General features: G+C 54.4%; 6 protein-coding genes across 6 annotated transcripts; 3 read left to right on the top strand and 3 right to left on the bottom strand.

Annotated features, from left to right (window-relative positions):
* Positions 1–2,872: 2,872 nt before the first annotated feature.
* On the top strand, positions 2,873–4,305 carry N0V96_007684 (uncharacterized protein; the record flags this gene model as incomplete). Its single annotated transcript, XM_065758101.1, has 3 exons — positions 2,873–2,896; positions 2,967–3,293; positions 3,349–4,305. The coding sequence occupies 3 exons, from the start codon at positions 2,873–2,875 to the stop codon at positions 4,303–4,305; spliced, it is 1,308 nt and encodes a 435-aa protein (XP_065613243.1).
* Positions 4,306–4,995: 690 nt separating this feature from the next.
* CCT8 (T-complex protein 1 subunit theta) lies at positions 4,996–6,828 on the bottom strand (the record flags this gene model as incomplete). The annotated part of the gene is made up of 4 exons (XM_053194568.2): positions 4,996–5,013; positions 5,067–5,240; positions 5,292–6,684; positions 6,770–6,828. 4 exons carry the CDS (start codon positions 6,826–6,828, stop codon positions 4,996–4,998), a joined length of 1,644 nt encoding a protein of 547 aa, XP_053048064.1.
* An 821-nt stretch (positions 6,829–7,649) lies between these two features.
* On the top strand, positions 7,650–8,597 carry N0V96_007682 (uncharacterized protein; the record flags this gene model as incomplete). Its single annotated transcript, XM_053194567.1, has 1 exon — positions 7,650–8,597. One exon carries the CDS (start codon positions 7,650–7,652, stop codon positions 8,595–8,597), a length of 948 nt encoding a protein of 315 aa, XP_053048063.1.
* Positions 8,598–8,957: 360 nt separating this feature from the next.
* RMD1 (sporulation protein rmd1) lies at positions 8,958–10,621 on the bottom strand (the record flags this gene model as incomplete). Its single annotated transcript, XM_053194566.1, has 3 exons — positions 8,958–9,031; positions 9,105–9,456; positions 9,515–10,621. 3 exons carry the CDS (start codon positions 10,619–10,621, stop codon positions 8,958–8,960), a joined length of 1,533 nt encoding a protein of 510 aa, XP_053048062.1.
* Positions 10,622–11,649: 1,028 nt separating this feature from the next.
* Positions 11,650–13,415, bottom strand: N0V96_007680 (uncharacterized protein; the record flags this gene model as incomplete). The annotated part of the gene is made up of 5 exons (XM_065758100.1): positions 11,650–11,807; positions 11,878–12,443; positions 12,546–12,891; positions 13,150–13,293; positions 13,361–13,415. The coding sequence occupies 5 exons, from the start codon at positions 13,413–13,415 to the stop codon at positions 11,650–11,652; spliced, it is 1,269 nt and encodes a 422-aa protein (XP_065613242.1).
* An 845-nt stretch (positions 13,416–14,260) lies between these two features.
* RPL43 (60S ribosomal protein L43) lies at positions 14,261–15,141 on the top strand (the record flags this gene model as incomplete). Its single annotated transcript, XM_065758099.1, has 2 exons — positions 14,261–14,278; positions 14,821–15,141. The coding sequence occupies 2 exons, from the start codon at positions 14,261–14,263 to the stop codon at positions 15,139–15,141; spliced, it is 339 nt and encodes a 112-aa protein (XP_065613241.1).
* Positions 15,142–18,651: the final 3,510 nt, after the last annotated feature.

The raw sequence follows: 18,651 nt of genomic DNA, 5'->3' as shown, positions 1-18,651 counted from the left end.
GGAAACCGCTGCTGGTTCGATTGAGATACTAACGAGGCGCTTAGTGGGTGTATTGCAAGCATCATTCGACTAAAATACCTGGTCTCTTTTGCGAATAGCTTCGACCCAACATGTCAGTCACTACCCTAAGGAAGTACAACTACCTTTGAGCGGCAGTGGATGCTGACCATTTTCATCCGACAGGGGACAACTCAGACATCATCAGCTGGAGTGGCATCGAGGTCAACATTGCTATCATTTGCGGTAGCTTGCCAGCGTTGCGGGTCCTGTTCAAGTATCTACCAAACCCTTTTACCACAAGCGAGAAAGCTGGAAGTGAGAGAATTCACTCGCTACAAAGAGTAACAGAACAGGATGTACATAAGGTTTGAGGGGAGTCTCTAAACCATTCTATTAATGGCTGTGCCACGGTGCTAGAACTGTTGTGGCGTTAGCCAAATTCCTTACTGCACCTCATCGGCCCATCCCTTCCCCGCGTTTTGACCCTGAATTCGTCTCATTGTCTTTCCTATGAATGGTTAAGGCTGGCGTTGATGTATCCCCGTTGGGAAACGAGGGGAGAGATAGAGAGGAGTGCAGGTGACAATTAAGTAGGTAGCAAAGACTATGATATCGACCGCAAGCTCTCATCCCCGAGTCACGCCAAAGTGAAGAAAACGGCCAAGGGTCAAGATTCGAGAGGTATGTGTATCTATTACTTTGCACGCTACGCGAGCCATGCCTGTCTTCTAGATGTCATCCTTATAAACTGAAGCTTCGGACTCGACAGCAACTACATGCTGTTGTCCCAGTGGTCTTTGGAAAACTTTGCATCTCAACCTACTCAGATATTTCGGAGCAGAGGTGAACCAAGACTGATATTCACTTATCGCTGCATAGCTCACCCGAACGAACCCGGCAGCGTCATGCATAGCGGCGGAGAATCGTCAGTTAGGTAATACATCATGAGGTGTCATGTCGTAAGGCTCGATTAATATCGCAGAAAAGCACGGTGAACTTGCGCCGTCCAGCTAGTTGCAGAAGCACGGGTCCGCTTTTTGAACGGTGACCCTCTTCAAACTTACGGCAGTTATCTGCAAACCATGCGGCTCTCATTTGTTACGTTCGTGGCCCGCAGCTTTTGGCTGACAATCGTGTGGCAATTGCTTTGTCGACGAGAAACCTATCTCTTCACTTTATTTCTAGAGGCTCCTCAAACACCACACCCACAGCCTCAGAAAATTCCAACACTTCCATGTCAATCACATTACGTCTCTGGGCATAGTTCCTCCCTCATCTGCTGGTCGCTTGCATAGAATCAACCTGAATAGCCATTTGCAACCCCATCGCTTGACACGACTCTACGAACCTAACAATCTCTTTCGGTAATTCTTTGATGTTACCATTAGAGCGACCTCATCAAAGTTGAACTAGACATGGCACTCCCGCTGCGGAAGACCCTCGGGCACCGAGGTAACCCCATCATACAGTGGCGTGGTGGTCTCAGAAATTTCCTAATCAATGCGGTATCTAAGAAAGGCGTCTGTAGGCTGCGACTGGGCCGGGGCAATTGGATTCTGTGATACATGCAAAAGAGCTAGAGATATATTAATACTAACGAGAAGTAAAGTCGCCAATATCAAGTAACTTTATTTTGCAAAGTATCGGATGAACTCGAAAGAGTTGTCCACAATAATTGTGAGTTGAATCAAGTGCAAAGACGCGGCATCGGCCCAATTGCTAGCCCGATACGGGACATATATGAAATGCCAAGACAACCCTGCCCGACCAAGGTCGTACTACTTTTTTTCGACGAGCCTTTCGGGTTCGCGTTCGTTCTTCGTCATCGTATACGGACTTCACTCGACTCGGGTCCCATAGCCAGCTCTTCAAAATACAACCGAGCGCCCTGAAGTGTTGTATTAAATGAGCAGACGAGATAATGCATGGATCTACATTTACAGGTAGGCATTTGAAGGGCAGTGCAGCCCGGTGGGCGCTACGCTGAAACTTCTAGTCCGATAATTGGCCAATTTAACTCTATGGGGATTGTTCCTGGTAGCAGAGATGATGTTTCTGGCACCCAAGAGTCTCTCGGGTTTTCTCGTTTGATGCATATGGTTCTTCGCAAGCTTCTAGCTAACTATCGTCCATGGCAAAGAGTAAAGTATGTATTAACTGTCTTCCAGAGATGTACATGAAGCTGCTACAAACTTCAAGTGCCCCTTGTGCTCACTGGCACATGCCCAACTCTTTTGTCGGAATTGAAGATATGTGCGGGCCAGAGCAGTATTGATATCGACTTTTCTAGTTAGAGATTGCTTGGCCGACGACTACCGCCCTGTGGATCTCGGCTTCACTGTAGTCTGTAGCTGACAGCTAGTCAAGTATCCGACATGATATGCTTAGTTTACTAGTAAGATGATTAAATTGGGCCATTGAAATTGCTTCTTTCCCCTTCGCCACTTGAGCTACTACATGGAGCGATGATATCCCGCCGGAGCAACTGCCTACCGGCGGTATGATCGGACAGTTGACGAGATCAACGCGCTGCCGAAAAGAAATAAAATCTCCAGAGTTGTCGTTAGACGTCATGGCTGTCCATAGCTTGACACCATTGTCCGGTTATTCTATTCTGACCTACTACGGCGGCGTCTCTATCTTACACGATGCATGCTCTTTACTTCTTACTGACGGGCTTGGCCACGGCGGCTGCTGCCACAGAGACACCATGCGCAGAGAAGGCGACCAAGATCTGCCAGGGCCTCAGGGGTGATTTTGGTAACTCAACTCTTCTCTCTGACGACGGAGCTTACACCCAGGAAGTCCAAGGTGAGTTGAACGTCCTGTGAAATCTTTGAAGCCCAGTAGTTCCACTCTAACATGGCACCCAATGTCCAGTACCGTGGTCCGCGAGGTCTTGGCTCCGACCGGCCTGCATATTTGCACCGCTCGACGCTCAGCAACTATCATCTGGGCTCAAACAGATCGTGGATCAGCAAGTCGAATTCGCCATGCGTGGAGGCGGGCACATGCCCATATCCAACGCAAGCAGCATCGACGCCACCGGTATCCTGATATCGAGCAGGAATATGAGGACCCTCCAACTCTCCGACGACCGCGACACGTTGACCATCGGCCCTGGTCTCCGGTGGTCCGACGTATACACGGCGCTCGACGGTACGGAAGTCACTGTCCTCGGCGGTCGCGGCAGCCCGATCGGCGTGTCCGGTCTCTTGCTGGGAGGCGGCATTTCCTTCTTCAGCTACGAGTATGGACTGGCGTCGACCAACGGCAACATCAAGGCATATGAGGTGTGTGAAACACACCGCGCGAGCACTCCGAGTTTTGAGATTACTGACACAATAGGGCAAGTGCGTCTTGGCTGATGGCAGCATCGTGCAAGCTACCCCATCCAACGACCACGCGGATCTCTTCTGGGCGCTCCAGGGAGGCGGGAACTCGTTCTGTCTGGTCACCAGCTTCGATCTTCAGACACACCACTCCCCGTCCGTGATGATCGCGTCGCCTTCGTACGGCGGCGAAGAGGCCAAGCAACAATTCATCGACAGTGTATATAATTTCGCCGTCAACGGGCACAATGATCCCAAGGCTGCTGTTCTGCCCGTCATTACCTACGTCAGCGGAACGGCTGGGCCGACGTACTCCTCGACGCTCTTCTACAACGGAAACGCCACTCATCCGGCCGTCTTGGGAGACTTCCTCGGTGACATACTCACCCCAGACAACAGCTCAAGGTCCCTCGTACCGTTTCCCATGGGCCGTTACCACCAGGCCATCAAACCATCCTTCCAAGAGGGCGGCCGCTCCTACGGTTCCAGACAGCGGTTCCACATGCTCCCCATCTACGCCAACAAGGAGGCCATGCTCATCGCCCACGACATGTACTTCGAGCTCGCGAACGCCACCTTTAAGGATACGCGTGGCGGCATCATCGGCTTCGCCTTCAACCCCATCACGTCGGCCTTTCTCGCAGCCACAAACGCCCGGCCGGGTGCCTTGCAGGGCATCGACGAGTCACCTGCGTGCTGGATCGAGCAGACGTACAGCTGGACGGACGAGGCGGACGACCAAGTCTTTAATACCTTTATCAGCGAGTTCAACGCCAGAGTCAGGGAGAGATTGGAACCCATGGGCGCGCTGTATCCGTTCTACTATCTGAACGAGGCAGACGTCGGCCAGCCTGTCTTTGAGAGCTATCCCGCGGGGAACCTGGCCCGCCTAAAGGAGATTCGCGACAAGTATGATCCTGCTAGGGTATTTACGGATCTGATGCCGGGAGGTTTCAAGGTTGCCGACGCTTGAGGGGTGGCTGGCACATGCGAAAGTAGAACTAGCGCGTTTGGCTCTGATGAACAGCCTCAGAACAGGACACGTCGGTTAGAATCTGCGACTGGGCCAAACCGTTATTGCATCATCCATAATCTTATCTACCATGCAAGATGCTCCATGGCGCCGATGTAAGCTTGGTTGGCGATCCCATCTCCCCCTTTGGGCGAGGTGAGTCAGGGGCTGCATAAGAGCTCATTAGTCTGAACACTTTCCTAGCCATTGATCTCCTAAAGTAATAACAAAACCGGTCTGGCGATATCCCAAGGACCCCTGCCCTGAACGTTCTGATCTATGCACTGCTCAAAGAGCCGAATCTTCGGTGTTAATGTCTGCAGGAAGAAGGAGCCGATGGGCCGATGTCCAGGTGTATTAAGGTGGCGACTGTCTGGTACAGTCATTCCCTACCCTTGACCGGATGATGGCGAGTGCCTAATCTTCGTGAACCAAGCGATACGTCATACTTACTATTCTCTTGCCTTGTACCTCAGTTGTCACGTCCACTGGGCTCTAACCTGACCCATTGGGAAGCATCACTGTGGGCGTGCTCACGCACTTGCACTTGTCTTTAGGACTCTATTCGGGATATCTCGACGTGACTTTTGGGTTGGTCTATGATCATCAAAACCGACATGAACTCCATTACCAGCCGCCGTATATACCCATTTAGTCCTCATCCCAGTTCTGCACTTATTGTCAGCACGTTGTATTCGATGTATGCACAAAATAGGACTTACAGGGTTGGGGCCAGGAGGCTTGGGGCCACCTGCCCGACGAGCCACAATAATCTGATCAACGGAAAGGACGGTACGGGCCGCCTCGGTGGCGAGCTTGATTGCCCATGACTTGGAGACCAATAGGTCCAAGATGCCCTCATCGCGGGCGTCAAGGGTGCCAGAGCCGTCGTCATTCTAGAAAAGTTAGCGTTGACATTCGAGAAAAAAAGAAACCACTGCGCTTACCTCGACATCGACACCGGTGGCCCAGTCATCCTTCTTGTGGTGAGCGCCGTACAGCCTGCTGAGAACCTCTGTGGCATCCAAGCCGGCACTCTCTGCAATCGTTCTCGGAATGACCTCAAAGGCCTCGCCGTACTTGCGAATGGCGTATTGCGACAAGCCAGGGGTCTTCTCGCCGAGAGCGTTCAGCCTCTCAACGAGCTGGATCTCCGTGGCTCCCGCGCCGGGCACAAGACGAGGGTCTCTAGTGATAGCCTTGACGACATTGACGCCGTCGTCAACAGCGCGCTCGACGTCGTCCAGGTGGTTCTGGGTAGCTCCTCTGAGGACCAGAGTCGCTGTTCTTGTGGCCTCGTTCTCTTGTCTGAACACGGTCACGCGGTCTCCACCAATCTCGAGGGTCTCGACGACGTCGATGGAACCCATCTCGTCGGGCATCGGCGCACCTAACCGGGCAAGGGGGGTTGCGCCAACCACTCTGCAAATTCTTCGCAGCTCAAACTTGCTGAGAATCTTGATGACAAGGATGCCGAATCTGTTAAGGTAGTGGAGGGCCAACTCGCCGACGGTTGAGCCGGCAATGACCACTCTGATGCCAACATCGTGGAGCTCCTTGATGGCAGCCTCGAGGTGCGATTCCTCGCCCTTGGTGAAGTCCATCATCTCCTTGGCGTTGTGGAGGAGAACGGTTCCCTTGGTCTCGGTCTGGCTGGTATCGATGGGGCAGGAGAAGACTCCGACCTTGGCACGCTGCGCCTTCTTGATCGATCCATCCGGCTCTTTGGGGAAGACCATACCCTTAACTACCCGACTCTGCTCCAAAGCACCACCCATGATCTTGACGACTCTGATGTTGTCGACGTTGAATCCGACGGGGTTCTTGGGCAGCACTGCCAGGACGGCCTCGGCGACAAGGTCAGCCAAGAAGTCCTCACTGCCGTTCTGCTTGCTGGCGACGACGGTGCGGATAGCCTTGCTGAGCTCCTCTTGCGAGCGGATATCCTCCACCTTGTCGACAGAAAGCTCCTCGAGCGTCTCGAGAGCGAACTTTTGTGCACGCTCGTAACCGGTAACGATATCTGACGTCTTCAAGCCCATACGCAGCAGGTCCTCGGCCTTCTTCAACAGCTCGCCAGCGAGGACGATGACCAGGTTGGTGGCATCACCCATCTCGGCCTCCTGCTGTTGACTGGCCATGACCAGGAGCTTGGCTGCCGGGTGGACGACATCAAGTTCTCTGAGGATGGTGGCGGCGTCTGAGGTGAGGATCATCTTCTGAAGGTGGTTGATGACGATCTTGTTGCGGCCGTAGGGACCAAGGGACGTCTGAACGGTCGAGGAGATGGCCCGGCAGGCGTCGATGTTGCGAAGGACGGCTCCATCTTCGGAATCGTAGCTGGTTACGAGGGGTCAGTGTCGGTGACGGGCATCCAAGGCGGGGGAGGGGAAGGGGAGCTCCAGATTGCAAAAAGGGGACTCACTTGTTGTACCCCTGCTTGAACAGGTTGGCGTTCGGTGCGTTGGGAATGTTGAGAGACATGATGGGCCGCCGACCTGATGCGCTTCGAAAATCGGGGCGGTGTCAGTCGTGAGGCTCAAAAACAACAGTGTAAAATATACCCTGTGTGTTGATGATGTGGTTGCGGGAGCTCCTCCTCTACGGCAGGCCTTTCGAAAAAAAGTCTGGGTGCAAGGCGTGTGTGGTGCTGGAGCGTATTGCTGCAGCCTTGGTGGGCTGGTAGGGGGAATGACCAATCACGACGCTATAGGCGCGCCATTGTTCCGATCCGGCGCATCTGGTGCATTCTAAACTTTGGGCCACAGCTTAACAGGTGCTGGAGCCACCCCCCGTCTGGACGGAGAAAGAAACACTGGAACCCCTGCTTCCAAGCACCCAAGGTTCAGGTGCGTGCCTGTTGTCTGTGTGAGACAGCAGCAGCTGCCAGCCTCGCACTTCCCAGCTGGCGTGTTTGCTGCGTGCTGGTTTCTGACGACAATCGCCCATTCCCTCGCGCGCTCTTTTGTCCAATTCCAACTCTGCAATCTTTAGCAGATCCGCGTCGCAATCGAGCCTCAGCACATCTCCTTCGTCCGTTTGGCGTGCCCTGTACTACCCTCATCACTCTTGACCTTTGCAGATACGTAATAATGGCTCCGCAATCCGGTACGTTTGTAAACTCCCTTGGAAAATCAATGAACCTACCACCCTCGCAAAGCTCCGCTTGACATCCGCCGCGAACCCCATCTCGTCGCAACTCATTCCCCCCGTACCTTGTCCTTGAGGAAAAAAAGCCAATTCTCTCTTCCACCCCTTCACACTCGATACGATTGGGACATCGCCGGATAGCCCACGCACGCACAATGCCTCCCAAAAAGATCATTCGAGCTAACCCCCCCGCGATCGACCTCTCAGCGATTCCGCCTTCCCTACCTCCCTCCGTCGAAGAGGCCTATCGGCGAAAATGCATCCAGCTCAAGCAGCGCACCGGCGAGGTCGAAGAGGAAAACGACGCGACCCGAGTCCGCCTAGCCCGGATTCGACGACAAATTGAGAAGCTGCGGATGGAGAGAGCCTTCCTGCTCGAACAGCTGGCCAAGAGAACGAGCGCCAACGTGGAGGATTCAGACGGCAGCCCGAGCCCGCCCCCGACTGTAGGCCCTCCGCCAAGCCCACCTCGACGACAAAGCAGGATGCTGACACCATCTCAGCCGCAAGAAAAGCCTCTGCGTACGAAACGCGGTCACCGCAAGCCCTCCGTCCTGGCCGAGATCGACTCGGCCGCAAAGGCCAACTCCAGGCCCCTCAGCCAGACCGCCGCCACCGTCTCGCCCAGCTCCGAGACCTTCTCCCACACTCAAGGCGGCGACGCGACCCAGGGCGCCGATACCCAGGCGTCGGCCCGCACCAACGGCGTCGCGAAGCCACCCAAGCGCCCCGGCAACGCGTTCGAGATGTACTGCGCCGACACGCGGCCCGCTCTCGAGGAGAAGAACAAGGACGACGCCGATGCCAACATCGAGGAGGAGCTCGCCCGCGGTTGGAAGGATCTCCCCGAGGGCGAAAAGGAGGAATTCCAGACCCGCTCTGAGGAGGAAATGGCCAAGTACCAAAAGGAAAAGGATGCATTTGCGGCCAAGAGCAAGAGCGCCGAGGCCAAGGACGAGGACGAGGAAGAGCGCGACAAGTCACCAGAGCCCGCACCAGCTGCGTCACAGGATGAGGACGTGGAGATGACCAACTACGATACCGAGGAGCAGGCAGACGACACGCCCGCGGCCGACGACAAGGACGACAAGGCGGACGATTGACGAGCACGTAGCACATCGTCCTTGTAAACAGGTATTATGGCGTTGGGGAGGGACTTTGCGGGTAGAACATTCCTTATTTATTTGTACAATACGAGAGACACCATAATCGACTCCTGGGAAACGGAGTGGTTTGTTGCTGCTGCTGACTAGGATAACATCCTCACCCTCCAGCTACGTGATCTGCGCTGTGAAGCTCATTCTCTATTGCACCACTTTGACGGGGCTCATGGATGTTCTGTGTGCCCTGTTTTGTGTGAATTACCTTCCCCATTGCTGAGCTTTTCCCTCCGCCTGTGAAGACCCCGCTGTGCAAAAAAAGAGAATCCTAATTCCTACTTTGTATGCGTCCCATAAATGTTACTAATCCGATGCATACAAATCCACCACGATATTGATGGCTGCGACGACAATCTCAGCCGCAATGAGTACAATTACTATGAGCAGCGCTGTCAGCAAAAAAGACCTCGCAGCAAGCAAGAAAAAAAGGGCGCGGGGGGGTCGGCCTACCAATCCACTCCAGTTTCTCTCCGTGTCCGTGACTGAGCTGGTCTTTGAGGACCGCCAGCAGGTCTGCAATGACGTCCAGACGTTCGTTCAGGAGTCCGACGCGCTGGTCCATCTCGAGGTAGGTTCGGACGGCCTGGTACACCGGCTCCAGCTGCGGCTCGACCCAGAACAGCTCCGGCGTGTCGAGGACGGAGCCGTTGAGATGGATGTTGATGCGGAGGATGAAGAGCTCGCCGATCTGCATGTTGATTTGCGTGCGGCTGAGGGCGATCTTGCCCGTCAGCGCGATCTGCGTGGGGATATCTTTACAGGTGTCGACGGTTGAAGCAATCAGTTCCTCGAAAAGCGATGTCTATCCCGGACAATGTCAGTCACCAAGCAATCTCGTCGTTTGGCAATAATTCCCTTACCTTGACACTCTGAGCTAGGGCATGGGAAATGGCCAGCTTGGTCATGTAGTTCCTCTTGTCCCTTAAAGTGATGAAGTCATTGTAAATACGGGCCTGATACTCCTTTGTGTAGTAAAAGTTAAAGTGCTCCGTCTCGACGTCGTCCGGCGACAGCTTCTCCGTCTCGAACTTGGCAAGCTCCTTGAGGAACCTCTGCTCTTGGGCCAGAGTCATGCCCCATATCACAACAACTCCGTAGTCAAAGAGGAAAACCTCGGGGGTGTGGATTTGCGTGTCAAAGTCCGGATTGGTCTCGACCATCGCGTGCTCGTTATTGGCGCCCTCGAACCCGTCGGCGAAGCCAGAGTCGTGCCGGCCCTCAGATTGAAGATCGATGAGGTTGTCCCGAGCAAAGCCGTTGTCCGAGACGTCGCCCGTCGAGTGCCGCCTCTCGTACGCCTGGACCGGGTCAGGCTGCGCGCCAACTCTACGATCGTGCCTGTTCTCGACCGTCTTGCTATAGTCGTACGCCGTGTAGATGCACTCGTCAATGAGCTTGGGGTTGGCGCCCCTCGACTTGCCGCGGCCCTTGAGGAAGCGCATGAGCCCTTCCATCTGGTACTTGTTCGCCGTGCAGTACGCCGTCACCCTGGGCAGCCTGTCGCGGTCCGCCTTGCCCAGCCGGGCGGCATCCCTACGCGCCGTGGGGTCCTTGATCCTGGTGTACTGCGAGTACACGTCCCTCCCGCTCTCCTCGTCGGGGCTTTCTTCGTTGAGCTCGGGGTTGGGCAGGAGCTTCAGCTTCTGCGCGTTCTTGGTACTCCGTTGGGGACCGATCTTGGGCACCATCTGCGGCGGCAGGCTCTGTACGGCGCCATGGCTGTTTCTCCTGCGCAGCTTGTTGTTGATGGAGGAGAGGGCCGAGCTCTGCCCGGGGCTCGTCGCCAGGCTGTTGCCATGGCTTGATTTTGATCGTTGAAAATTGGGCTCCGGCTCAATGGTCTTGGATACGGGGTTCGGGTTGAACGTGACGGTTCGCGATGACTTGGGGCGGAGTTCTGTCGTTGGTAGTAGTGGCGTGTTCTCGGTGGCCGAGGCCGATGCGGTTGTTGTCGTTGTCTGATCCATCCTCGGGAAAAGCTTTCTTCTTCTCTTTCTCTCTCCGCGCGCGCTCTCTCTCGCTCTCTCGCTCTCTCGCTCTCTCACTCTTTTCCTCTACCTCTCTCACAGCTCAGGGGGGGTATCACAGATAGGGAAGCAGAAAAGAAACGAAGAAAAAACTATGATTCGGTTCGACTTGAACAGCGGAAGAGAATGTCGTTGGTTCGTGAGTTATCGCATGTCGCAACTGAGTACAGGGTGTTGTAGATGATTATTGTCCACGGCTGGACGGGTTCCGGAGAAAGGTCACTGCTGCGTGTGGATGATGTGGAAAGCGACCGAGACTGCCCTGTGCTTTGCTTGCTGGGTCCGGCCAGTGCTGGATTTGCACCTCACCTCATGCAACATGGACTGATGACGTCCTGAGTTTTGCACGAATTGGGGAGCCTCCTGGGCCTGGCCATTCGAGCTGCGTGCTCCTCTGATTCTGCGGGGAAAGCTGCTTTCGGGGCGCTAATTACCCGACGTCTGCCAAATGGAATGCACTATCCGTACCTACGGTGCCTTAGGTGCCTACCTTAGGTACGGAGTACCTCACTTTTGTAGGTATGCGCCCAGTTGCGCTCTCCAGGCCGCTTAGGTCGGTCCAGCGCGCCGGCGACAACTCCACAATGGGAAGTTGGGAACATATGGGATACATCTCCAGTGCCAACCTAATTGGTAGCATCACGCTGCAAGTGCTGTCAATTGGATCAAGTTGCAACCCTAAACCCCTGGCCCATTTGCTTACCTTAGGTAGCTGTTGTAAGCTCCCCCGGCTATCATCGACATTTGACGTTGCATCCTACTGTCAGCTTGTTTCGCGGGCAGATAGTTTATGCGGTAACGATCGTCACGCACAAGAACCCGTTCTTTCAAATTTAAGTAGGGAGTATACGTTTCGATAATTACAGCATACGTTTGAACAATCCGTTTACATCGAAGCGAAAACCCTCCTTAAGTCATCATCGGTGAATAACACAACACTGTTGAGAACCAACAGCTCCGCTGGCCCGTCAATGCTCCAGGATCTTCTCTTCAAAGTTGAAGCCAACCCCCTGCAACCGATCAATGAACGGCTGTCCCAAGCACGACGGAGTAAAGACACCGCCGGGCAGGTCGACGTCTTCCTCCAACAGCGTTGACGCAGCTTGAGCCAACAGAACAGCCGTCACTATTTGTGCGTGTGTCCAGTCAGCATTTCGTCATTCTCGACCAATTGGAGAAACCCAAATTCAACTCACAGTAATACATGCTGCCATCGTACCAAGCACGACAGTAAGCCTTGGGAAACTCTGTGGGGGACTCCTTGTCCGGGCTGGCAATGCCACGATACTCAATCTTGTCCTTCTTTGACAGCTCCTTGTCCGGGCCCTGGCCAGGTTCGTACACAAATCTCTTCACCAACTTGCGGAACGGCGCAGCAGTCGCAAGCAGCAAGCCAAAGAACGCCAGCCCCCAGTGAATAGCCATCCCCTGGAGGTACCCCTTTGCTCTCATGTACTCGTGGAACGAAAAGTTTGGCCCGTAGAACTGTTTCTCGCGCGAAGGCACTGATGCCAAGAGACCCCACGTTCTTTGGATGATGGGCGTATCCGTCATCCCAGCAATGGACGTAGTCATCAGTCCCAGGCTGGGGACGTTTCGCAATCCCACCAACTTGGTCAGCAGGGACGTCTGCGACTGAACCTTGTTGTTGTTTGGAACGGGCGAGAGAGCATATGGTTTGTGCTGGTCTCTTACTTGCTGAATCGTGAATGACTCAAACAAGTTGAGGACCGTCGCCAGGGTACCGCCAGACGGAGCCGAACTAACAAACAAATTTCGGCGTTAGAGCAACGTTCTGTCAATGTTTCACCAGCACCCCAGTCCAACAATCATCAATGGAATGGCAAGATGAAAAAGAACCTACTCCAACTTGTGGATGGAGACCGTCACGGCGCCCGTCTTGGCCGAGAGCTTCTCGCGGACCTGCTTGGCCAACGACCAGGTGACGAGGTCTGGCGGGGCCGATTCGATTCCAATCTGGGGAAACATCATGGCGCCTGTTTCTTGTGCCGCACTTTCATATTTGCCAATCATTGTGCCGGTCCAAGGGGTCTCGCCGGTAACATCGAGATAATGCGTGCCGTTCTCGGCGCAGGCTCGGAAGGCGAACTCGCCATACTTTGCATACGGGCCGACGGTGGTGATGAGAATATAAGTCTTTTTGGCGAGCGCCTCAAGGTCCTCGTGGTTGAGACCGCAGATTTCGATTTCTATGAAACTGGTTAGTACTTCTGAGTGATGACTTATTTGGTTAGGCCTGCATGACAAGTCCAGCCCCTCTCTCGAGCACCTCGTCACCACTTCCCCCTCTTCAATACAGGCTGTTTCTCGGCGTGCCATCTCCAGCGCGTGGTAGACTCATCCGTTGCGAAGCACAATTGAGTATGGAAGACGCCGAGACAGCCACTTCATTGGTGAAGATCAGACACTCATCTGATCTCAGCATAACCTAAAATCCTTCTACGTACCAGGCTGCAATCTGTCGGGGCTCTGCTTCTTGCACTCGGCAACAAGACCTTGGAGCTTCGTCTCCGATCGACCTGCAACTGCCCATTTCAAATTGGTCGGCAGATGGGTTGTAATGTGCTCTGCTACGAATGTACCGGTATAGCCTTTTTGCAGTTGTCAGCGGTTGGACGTTGAGTTGCATCATCACTGCACTCCTCGACTTATACACACCGGTAGCACCAAAAACGATCAGGTCGTACTGACGGCCGTGTTGCTTGAAAGGCATCTCTGACGCTTGCACGACGTTTCCTGTCAACACTAAGTCTGGCCTTGAAGGTAGACAGGCGAAGCAAGTGCAGTTGCAGAATTGAAGAGGAAAAAAAAATAAAAAAGAGTCAGGGTGCGAGAGTCTCAGACATCAATGATTACACTCAAAAGTCATGCGGCAGCTGGCCATCTTTACATATCCCAGCACGCCACGAAAAGTGGCACCAATGTCCGGCCCCTTTCACAGATGCACGATGATCCGTCGAAAATGTGTCCGTTTCGCTGTCCATTGAGGTGACACATTCCACGCTGCGGCCGTCGAGAGCGCAAACTTTGTGATGTAGCAAACGGCGATATCAACTGTTCAAGGCATCTGGTCCGCGCTGCCTCGGCGGTCTAGCGTCTTCGTGACAACCACCCGGGCGCTGTGCTTTCCACTTACGGCTTAGAAGGGCCGAGCGGACAGCTGTGACGCCGATCTCCCGGCCTCCTCCCCTGGCGTTTGAAGAGGCCCTTCAGTGCAACCTCTCGAACAATGCGCCAAGTCCATCATTAGGTAAGCCGCAGCCGTTAGTCAGGTGTAGGATCACGTGGGGTGATGAGGGTCAAGATTTGGCGATTCGTGAGAATGGACCCGGGGGTTGCGTCAGGGCGGGTGCAAACCCCACTGCCGGAGTTCTGCCGCATTCTTTTTTTCGCGTCAACTGTGGTCCGTGCTCGCTTTCCCAGCGCACAAACGGAGTCGGCAAGCCCTGACAAAATTCAACACCATCCTCTAGAAATTTCAACCGCCTTGGAGGAACCGTCAACACCACTCGTCGCACTTCAAGTCAACGAACCCGTTCCCCCCCAAAATTCGACAAAATGGCCAAGCGCACGAAGGTTCGTAATGCTCTACTATCCCATCCAGGACGAATGGCTTCATCGACTTTCCCGTCATTGCTTGGACTTCCCTACCCCGCGTCGAAACCGGCCCACGATTTTCCCTCATTGGCGACAATGGCATACATCACGGGCCCGGTTTGGTGGTTGGGTTAGGGAGGGACATGTAGGCCGCCTACGCAATAGCCCCGAGCGCAACGCGAGACGATGACGAGAGAGAGACACATATACGAGACGAGCGAACGACAATAGACGCCAGCTTTGACGAAATCTCACGACTCCGGGAAGGCAGACGCTATCAACAATTGATGTCGAAAGCCATCCAACTTGCTTATGCACTAGAAGCTGTACGCAAACGTCGACAATTTGGCAATCTCGATTCTTGGACGAACAACAGCGACACTTCGACCAAAACTCGAACCTCTCTCTCGTCTCGACTCCCAGCTCGGGGCTGCTTGCTGCTGGGCGGCTCTCTCTGACGCGATCGTGGATAGGCCAGGAACCATGAACATTGAAGACACAGATTTCTAACAACCTCACAGAAGGTCGGAGTGACCGGAAAGTACGGTACCCGTTACGGTGCCTCCCTGCGTAAGCAGGTCAAGAAGATGGAAATCTCCCAGCACGCCAAGTACACCTGCACCTTCTGCGGCAAGCCTACCGTCAAGCGCCACTCCACCGGCATCTGGAACTGCAGAGGCTGCAACAAGACCGTTGCTGGCGGTGCCTACACTGTCGCGTATGTTGACACACCGCGAGACGTCGGACTAGAAACTGAACGGCTAACACTGTACAACAGCACACCCGCCGCTGCTGCCATGCGCTCCACTCTCCGTCGTCTGAGAGAGATTGCTGAGGTTTAAGGGACGGGATTACGAATGGTGGATGGTTTCTGCTTTGTATTTCGGGCGGTGTTGGGAAAATCGGATATCGTGCCTACATCCTGACGATGGCCATAACGGAACGGGTCTTCGGTCAGCTGCCAGAGGGACCATTTGGTCAGCAATGAAAAGAACTTGACGTACAAACAAAACGTCCCCCTCCCGACCACTTGACCCTCCAAGTCCGTCCCAGAGATACGCCCACCGACCTGCTCAGGCAAGTCACATCGTGAAGTGGTGAAGAGCGTTGCGAGGACAAGCATTTGGCAGGGCGTGTGGAGTTAGTTGGCATGGATAGAGTCATCGACCCCGTCATATCCAGCCGCATGGTTGAAGCGTCAAAGCGGGCCACCCAACGTCAAAACAAAAAAAGATTTGCTCCATTCGTCATGGCAAATACCCTCGCCAGTCTACGTAACCGTGATCCAGCATAGAGAACTGCTCCGTAAAGGTGTCCATGTTGAGGCCGGGTCATCTCTAGGTTAGGCCAGGCAGGAGATCCGCTTGGGTGCCTGGGTAAGGGTGCGTGTTCCAACAAGGTTCCCACAGTCCAGTAGTCATGTCGATGTTTGGAGGCGGGTTGAACCGTCCACGGATGCCATTCTCGAAGCAAAGCGAACAAGTGCGCGGCAGTCGTTACGGTAATGATGCCACGTCGAATCACAACTTGCCTCATCCCGGTGTTCTAGACTTACAAGGCGCGAATGCAGCTGGGGGTCAGGCGGCGGGCCAATGAGGCAGCCCGGCTGTCGCGGTGAAGACGAGTTAACCAAAAAGCACAGTGGGTTTCCGTGTCCCATGTAAGTCGGTGAGTTGAGCTTCTCACATCGACCCTGCTTTTTGGTAACGCTGCGCGTATGCCATCTTGACCAAAAAAAAAACCCCCCAATTTAAATACATACATAGACGCCCGCCCGCGAGCCGAGGATCTCACGAAAGTTCAAAGTGCCAAAGAGTATCCACGCCCGCAATACTACGCAAAGTAAGCAGTACATTTTGGGTGGCTGAAGGATGACGGGCTGTGAGCCTATGCTGCGCGGAAATGCCGCCGTAAACGAGAGCAGGCTCACATGGGTATAAAATGCCGTAAACATCCGCAGCAAATTGGCCGGCTCTGATCGTTGCGACTGGCTTTCCTGCCCTTCCCGTGTCTTGTTCCCTCCTTTGGCAATTAAATGTGGGAAAAGGCAAAGTAACATCCAGCCGGGACGAGCGGCCGTCAACGAACAATCAATGATTTAATGGAAAGTAAGTCGCTCGGGCACACCAAGCACCAAGGAAGAGACCGGACTCTGGGCTTGGGGTCGCAACCTGACGCAGGCCAGGCTCCATGGAACCAATCTCGTCGGCCTCCGAGAAACGAGGGGCATGAAGGTCTCACGTGTACCTGGCTTTACGGACACAGCGCCGTACCTTAGTTTCCCTTCCCAATGGGCAGTTGCCCATTTGCCTGCCACTGCCATTGCCGCTGCCCCCCCGACTCCCGTCATCCGTGTTGGGTGCAACCCATTTCTGGAAGCGGAGATAGCACCCATTGTCGACCTGACCCATTCCAGCGCCGAATACTTACGCCCCTGCGCCCCGACTTTACCTCTTCAGCTATCATCATTCTTCCGCCCTCGACCGCTTCCCACCGTTGCACGTTCTTATTGCTTCTGCTTGTCCCGCGGTTGTCTCTGGATTCCCACCTCCTGTTAGGTACTCGGGCTGACGTTGCGATCGTTGCACGACAACTCGGAACACTACCTCCTTGTCTTTCCTTGCCTTGCCTTGCCTTGCCTTGCCTTGCCTTGCCTCACCTCACACTCACATCAAGAACACTTGGGACTACCTACCACAAAGTACGCTTTACGCAGTACACCTGACAGGAGGGCCTGACGTAGACGCCCTTACACCTCGCCCTCCATCAAAGGCGTCTCAAGTTCTTAACGCCATCCGCCACTTAGGTACCTACATACCTATTCGAACCGACCTAAGACTCTCTCCATGATCCATCACACCCACGCTCAGCTGGATCGAGGTACCTGACCAAAAAGTCACCAAATAACGTCGCACGAGCCAAGTAGCCAACCCATTGAGTGTTTGACTCGCCGCCCAATTTTACCACCTTCCCCCTTCCCACCGTCTCCCCCCTGGACACATAACTCTTTTACTCTCTGTTGTTTCTGGCACTCTGGCACTCTTGTCATTCAGTAGCTACCTGATTGGAAGGTTGGCCAATAGACAATTGAGAGGAGCTGTCGAATCGTGAGGAGAAAGGCCCGGCAAACGCAGATTCGAAGTAACGCAACCACGCAAGCTCCCAGCCGTTGTCTGAGTTCTACCGCCAAGTCCAGGTACGTACCGAATCGTTTTGCTTTTGTTCTTCCCGCTAGAGGCAGGTAGGAATCCCGTACGTACCTACGTGCCTACACTTCCAGATGGAAATTGTTACCGAGTAGGAGGAGTTGTTGCTGCTGCAGTACCATCTCTCAACGGACCATCCTTTTCCCCCGAGGGTCTTTGTGTGTTTCCTCGGCGTGGGATGTCCGTGAGGTGAGATGTTGCCTCCGGCTCCTGCATCGATCCATGGAGAGTATGTGCTCTTGCAGGCTTGCAGCGGCCCTAGTGGGCTAGTCCGGTCCGTCTCAGTGCGTCGACCTGCCTCGAGCATGCGTCTAGATGCACGTTTGTGTCCACGGGTGTGTGTGAGTGACAGAGTGTGACTGTGAGGGTGCTGCCGTTGCTGGCGGAGGCATGGGATGCAGTTCCATGAGGTCCCTGTCCACAGTCCAGCCCAGTGGGCCGTCGACTGGGAAGCCCGCGAAGTGTAAGGTGCAAAGGACCAAGGACCAAGGTGCAAGGAGCGTGGCGCACCGCTGCATCAGCCGGTCGTTGATTGGCTCCAGCTGAGACCAGCTGCAGGCGTGCGCTAAGCTCGCAAAAAACCGCCTTGGGGGTCCTGGCCTCTCCAAACCTTTCCTCTTACAATTCCCGTCCAGTTCTCCAATCTCTCTCAGCCCAGCACCACCACTTTACCACCCAAGACTCCCATACCGCCCCCGTCCACCAGTGGGCACACCTCACCCACGAACATACCTCATCTGCACTTTGAAAGAAAAGCGACCAAACCAGATCTTTTTCTCTCCCTTCTCACTCTTCCTGCTTGCCTCGCCTCATCAGAAAGCACTGCCAGCCAAAGTTTGAAGTCCCCCTTCTTCTCTCCACCTCACACCGGCCACTTTATTTCATCGTATATCTTACTCGTCTTTTTTTTTTTTTTTGCTGCTTGGTTTCCCTGCTTAGCGCAGCGGCGAAACGTCCCCCGAACCGACTGACAGTCCATCTCCCGCCAGAAACGCAGGACATACCGAACTCACCTACCAAACCTGGGCCACCTTCCATTTTCCCCTCCAACCCCCAAAGTTGCCCCCCTTGGTACCCTTCCCACTCTTCAGCAACCTGCCCAGTTGGTCGTGCGTTGGTGCACTCAACTGATAGCGACCCGACAGC

Source organism: Colletotrichum fioriniae (assembly GCF_027942845.1).
Source record: "Colletotrichum fioriniae strain IMI 355084 chromosome Unknown scaffold_9, whole genome shotgun sequence".
Taxonomy (NCBI): domain Eukaryota; kingdom Fungi; phylum Ascomycota; class Sordariomycetes; order Glomerellales; family Glomerellaceae; genus Colletotrichum; species Colletotrichum fioriniae.
Note: the sequence above shows the minus strand (reverse complement) of the source record. Positions and strands in the feature narration are given on the sequence as shown.